This window comes from Hoplias malabaricus, chromosome 3 (genome assembly GCF_029633855.1).
Source record: "Hoplias malabaricus isolate fHopMal1 chromosome 3, fHopMal1.hap1, whole genome shotgun sequence".
Taxonomy (NCBI): Eukaryota; Metazoa; Chordata; class Actinopteri; order Characiformes; family Erythrinidae; genus Hoplias; species Hoplias malabaricus.
The window spans coordinates 28,273,046-28,279,151 of NC_089802.1; the positions used below are offsets into that span (position 1 = coordinate 28,273,046).

The window sequence follows — 6,106 nt, forward strand, 5'->3', positions numbered from 1 at the left end:
TATGAACTGAGTGACATCACAGCAGTGAACCCTGAAACTTATCTGTCCAATCAGAAATGGCTCACTAGCACTGGAAGCATATACGGAGGCTTTATTTGTCATAGAAGAGTCACATTATAGCAGAATCTAAAATATACATCTACCATACTTGTAGGATTTAGAGTCTGGAAATACATTTAAAAGTCCTGTCACTACAAAATTATATTTTTTGGGTCTCTCCACTCAGCTCTGATATATTTCTACAATGTTCTGTGCCAGGGTACGCATTAGACCAGTGGTATAGTTGCACAGATAAACAGTCAGGGTTCCACGGGTCTGTACTGGTTATAAGCTGAGGAATGTTATCAGCTGCTAACTTTCATCACAGAAACATGAGAACCGCAGAGGTGCACTACAGCTGTCCACCACAGAACAGTGCTGAGGAGAATGTGAGGTTTTCTCATAGATAGGGAGACACAGTCCTAAAGAAAAGAGCAGGAAAAAGATTGGAGACAGAATTTAGCTTCATATTAGAACAAAATAAGGCATTATATTATGAAAAAATATATATAATATTAGGCAAATATTAAAGGCTCACTGATAAACAGTCCCTGACAGCACATCCACAAAGCCACCTGAGAGAAACATAACAGAAACGATAAGAATACTGTACTACAGAATGTGTTTATGTGGTAAATGTAACAAACCGTGGGAAACAAATTAACTTATCCACTAGCCAACATGGTACATGTTAAAGTTTTTAAGGTGCCGTGTGTAAGACAGAGGGGATCTATCAGCAGAAATAAAATACAATATACAGAACCATGTGGTCATTAAAATCTATAACTATAATTGTGTTATGTTTAATTACTACTAAATATTGGCATAAGGGGTATTTGGTTCAGGTCGCCCTGTTTATACAGCAGCCCAGAATGAACAAATCAAACACTGGTTTTGCATTCCTATGTTGAAACAGTAGCTTGAAACAGGAAGGGTGTTCAGTAGGAAGTCACTAAACCAGTAGTGGCACTGTTAGATGCCAATAAATGCAACTTAATATGTTCAAGTGTAGTCTATAGAGTATGTATCAGTAAATCATGGAGTTTGGCCAGGATATTGACAACTTGAAGATTTGTACACACACAAAAGCATTTTAAATGGTTTTACAGTATTACATTTAAAACATTAACTTCACTCACCACAGTGGTGGAATATAGTAAAGTGATTATAACTTAAGATTAATGCTTTACAAGTTCTCATACCATAGTCCTGGTTTGTATCATATTAGGCCGTGTTCACACCAGTATTGTGAAGAATCTTGTATTTATGCTGTTTTTTTTTTAATTTAATTAAATTTTATTTGATTTGATTTTATAATTTTTTTTGCAAGTTTCTATATTTGTTGTGTGGGGTGTATTCTGATGTGAATTACTGTATATGATTTACAAAGATCTGATCCCAGAAGAAGAAGCCTCTCTTACCTGGTTTACAGACTGTCTCACACACCACAGGACAGAGGGAGCAGTAGGAACAGTCCTGAGGAGGAAAATGTAAAATAAAATGTAAAGTAGAAACCATGTGTAATAATGTCTACAACACAAACATTTGTTCATTCAATGATTGTCTGTAACCCTTATCCAGTTCAGGGCGGGGGTGGGTGTGGAGCCTACCAGGAATCACTGGGCACAAGGTGAGAGCACACCCTGGATCGGATGCCAGTCCTTCACAGGGCAACACACACTCACACATTCACTCACACACTCACACCTACGAACACCTTTGAGTTGCCAATCCACCTACCAACGTGTGTTTTTGGAGCGTGGGAGGAAACCGGATTACCCGGAGGAAACCCACGCAGACACAGGGAGAACACACCACGCTCCTCACAGACAGTCACCCGGCAGAAACCCACGCAGACACAGGGAGAACACACCACACTCCTCACAGACAGTCACCCAGAGGAAACACACGCAAACACAGGGAGAACACACCACACTCCTCACAGACAGTCACCCGGAGGAAACCCACGCAGACACAGGGAGAACACACCACACTCCTCACAGACAGTCACCCGGAGGAAACACACGCAGACACAGGGAGAACACACCACACTCCTCACAGACAGTCACCCGGAGGAAACCCACGCGGACACAGGGAGAACACACCACACTCCTCACAGACAGTCACCCGGAGCGGGACTCGAACCCACATCCTGCAGGACCCTGGAACTGTTTTTTTTTTTTTTTTAAGTAGCTATACTTGTTATGTGGGGTGTATTTTGTTGAGAATTACTGTATAAGATTTACTAAAATCTGAACCACCATGCCGTCCACAAGTAAGTTCTCTAGAATTGTGCTGTCCATCTGTGTAATTTCTCCATCACTAACACTTTAATTTTAGAGCAATTTTGACAAATTTGTAATTCCTCTTTACAGATGAAGTATAGATTTAAAGCATACTATATAGATTTATAGCATTATTATTCAAAATGGCGGCCCAGTGGCGCAGCAGGTAGTGTCACAGTCACACAATCTGTGAGTGTGTGTCATCCTGTGAAGGACTGGCTCCCCTGCCTAGTGCTCACTGATTCCGGGTAGGCTCCACACGCACCGCCGCATTGAACTGGATAAGGGTTACAGACAACGAATGAATGAATATATTGAAAATGCTGTAATGGTTCAAATCATACTTGACAGTGCTGGCAATGTGCTGATGAGTCTCCCTCTTCACATGGACATTTATCACAGCTGCTGCAGTGCTGAGAGGGAAAATGATAACATCAAGGAGAGAAAAGGTATGAGCAGTGCAGACTTAAACTTGAACAGCTACCAAGCAATTCGGCAAGTGTGCAAGTTTGTTTGCCAGTTGCATGGACTTTTGAAACTGAACTGGAGTTAGGATTATATACAGTTGCCTAAAAATGTTTTGTTAATTTGTTATTAGGTGTAAAGTTTAATACATCCTCTACAAAAAACTAAACAATGTGAACAAACTAAAATATGGCATTTGTCTGTCAAATTTATTCTACAAGATTTCTATGTATTTACTAAGTTTAACGCACAAGAACAATAAAAACAATAATATTAAATGTACTCTAACTTCAGAACAAGTCTCATTATAAATTACATTTTCCCTTTTTTCCCAATTTGTAAAATTCAGAAAATAAATGGTAATGTCTGTTAATAGAAGTGTATTAAATATAATATGAATTAATGTCATAGTTACATATAATATTTGTATGTCGAATATTTCATTTGTATCTACAGAGCCTATCTATACATTTTGTGTATGCTCCTGTAGTAGGTATAATTGTCTGAAATTATTGAAGGATTCTTACAGAAATCTGTTTATAGCTGTAATATTACTTAATATTTTAGCTAACCTTTAGTACATGTGTTTTCCAGGCAGTACACTACCTCACATATGGAGCAGAGTCTACACAGTGACCCAGTGTGATACTCTGCTACTCCAGCAGGAGCTGTGGTTTCCTCTGCTGTGTGTTCTGCAGAGCAAAAACAGACATGCTAATTCATTTTAATTAAACATGCCACATTAAACTGGTGTAGAAATTGCAAACTTGGCCCTTACAACAAACTATACTGCATTTTATTTGGAGTTTTAAAGCTAATGTAGATCATTTGTAAGCTAATAGGTCTACTTCAACCATTAGTGTAGTGCTAACAATATCATCACACTCACCTCACAGTGAGTAGAGACAGTGAATTTTGGCACATTGAGTTATTTGTTAACACTGATATCCATAGATTACTGCTAATAAAACTAGTAGTAGCAGGGTTTTCTAATAATGAATCCCACATAGGAAAAAGAAAAATTTGTTCCGTATTTTCATATTAATAATTTGATTTTATCTCCAAATAATCTGAGCATGCACTTTGCTAGTAGATAGCATTTACCATTTGAGGAACAAAAAATAAAGTATATTTTGTCTACATAGTAATGCCTAAAAGTTTGTACCTTCAAAACCTCATGAAATATGTTCTGTTCACTTAGCTAAAACAAGAGCTAAATTTCTGAAAAAAATCATGTAGCATTACAAAACGTACATCTAGCTGAGAACAAATGAGACTCTTAAGTTTATACCAATAGCAATCACTTTACAAGTTTGGAATAGTTTGGATGCTTGTTACTGTTTAGATATAGCCAGCTATTTCAGTGCTGAAGTGTGTCTCATTCCTGTAGTGGGACACTATCAGCAGTGGCCCGAAAGAATTAAAAATAAAACTTACAAATGTACGTAATTGTTATTTCACAAATATACTACACATTCTAGGTTCAAGTATGAAATATGTTTAAATCAATTGATTTAAAAATTTGTTGAGTGGCTTATTGCAGAATCAGAATTGTTGATAGTGAATGGAACCAGACGTCTCCAGGTCTATTCTCCACTGCAAACAAATGTACATTTATTTTTACATTTAAATTATAATTGAACACCATGTTTCAAGAATGTAACCATGTCATGTATTAACTTTCTGTGAGGAGCTTTTAGAGGTGGACGTATTTTTCCATTCAACACCACTGTCAACAATTCTGATTCTGTAAGTTTTTCTAGAACTGACCTTTTCACACCATAACAAAATCATATAAGTGTGGATGAATTTTTATGGAGTTTCTAACTTCTGGAATATTTAATGATCACCTGTGATAATTTAGATGTAATCATTTTACAAGATGGATACCTTTAGCTTCTTCTTCTGCTGTTGTCCCTTCATCTTCAGCTTCATCTTCATCACCCTCAGAGTCAGAGTCTTCTTCGGCATCTCCAGGTTCATCCTCATCATCCACAGAGTCAGAATCTTCTTCAGCATCATCAGCTTCATCCTCAGATTCAGAGTCTTCTTTGCCATTTCCAGCCTCATCCTCATCATCCTCAGAGTCAGAATCTTCTTCAGCATCATCAGCTTCATCCTCATCATCCCCAGAGTCAGAATCTTCTTCAGCATCATCAGCTTCATCCTCATCATCCTCAGAGTCAGTATCTTCTTCAGCATCATCAGCTTCATCCTCATTATCCTCAGAGTCAGAATCGTCTTCAGCATCATCAGCTTCATCCTCAGAGTCAGACTCTTCTTCTGCATCCTCGTCGGCTGCTTCATTTTCATCAGAATAGCCCTCTTCCTCAGTATCTTCTCCTTCCTCATCTACTTCAGTCTGTTCAGCTTCCTTAGCTCCCTCCACAGCTTCATCTTCTTCCCCCTGAGCTTCATTCTCTTCTTCCTCAACTTCTAGATCTTTATCATCAGCTTCATAATCCTCAGCATTTTCCTCTTCTTCTTCTCCGACATCTTCATCATCTGCTGCTTCCTGTTCTACCTCTCCAGCATTATTATCTTCAGAGGTATCATCCTCATCTATGCCTTCTTCCCCTCTGTCACTTTCTTCATCATCAGCCACTTCTTGTTCTGCTATATCCACTTCCTCTGCCTCCACTGTCCACGCTCCAACACTTAGGAAGGTCAGCAGCAGTCCTACCAGCCATAAACGTAGAGCCGCCATCTTTCACAATCTCTTTCTTCTTCCGTCACAGAAGAACAACCAGAACTTCCAGTCTACAGCAATTCTGTTCTCCCCAAGTCATACAGGGCAACTCCACCCAACTAAAGCCCAAGGCCAAAATTCTCACACTAGGTTGAAAAATAATAAGAAACTCACTTTTTAAAGAACCTACTGGTTACTTAGTGCTAACACAGGGCCTGTGTTTTGTCTGGCTCTTTGAAAGGCAGTGACAGAAATGGGACTGACCACAAAGTCCAGCCACATAGTCACATGTATGCACACACACACACACACAGGACATGGTAGAGGCACAATTGACTGACAAGGCCACATGCTTCTGATGTCCTTTCCTCTGTGTGACTGAATGAGTGAAATGAGAAAGCGTGAAATTCATAAATAATGTAAAAGACCACTCTTTACTTTTTTTTAGAAAACAAAGAATTATATTTTTCAATTAAAACATCTATTAAAATAATCAGCATCATCCACAAATAACGGGAGTCTCCAAACCTGAGGTTTAAATATGAGTCTGAAAAGATGTCGAGTGGGCAAGAATTCTTTACCGAAGCAGGAAATAGACTCAAAAGAAGATCATCTGTTGTTCTCAGAA

The 6,106-nt window shown here is 38.6% G+C and overlaps 1 protein-coding gene across 1 annotated transcript; it reads right to left on the minus strand.

Moving 5' to 3' along the window:
* On the minus strand, nt 1-5,496 carry LOC136691394 (sarcoplasmic reticulum histidine-rich calcium-binding protein). The gene is made up of 6 exons (XM_066663955.1): nt 4,680-5,496; nt 3,396-3,481; nt 2,669-2,737; nt 1,461-1,515; nt 578-614; nt 1-461 (listed from the first exon to the last, which is right to left on the minus strand). The coding sequence occupies exons 1-6, from the start codon at nt 5,494-5,496 to the stop codon at nt 440-442; spliced, it is 1,086 nt and encodes a 361-aa protein (XP_066520052.1). The 3' UTR covers nt 1-439.
* Between the last annotated feature and the right edge of the window lie 610 nt (nt 5,497-6,106).

What these genes read in the sequence shown, in the direction of transcription:
- LOC136691394 (XM_066663955.1), bottom strand. Translation starts at nt 5,496, where the DNA reads ATGGCGGCTCTACGTTTATGGCTGGTAGGACTGCTGCTGACCTTCCTA. An exon ending in CACATTGCCAGCACTGTCAA is followed by an intron (nt 1,516 to 2,668) that starts GTATGATTTGAA and finishes TTTCCTCCTCAG; the next exon opens with GACTGTTCCTACTGCTCCCT. An exon ending in CTGTCAGGGACTGTTTATCA is followed by an intron (nt 462 to 577) that starts GTGAGCCTTTAA and finishes TCTTTTCTTTAG; the next exon opens with GACTGTGTCTCCCTATCTAT.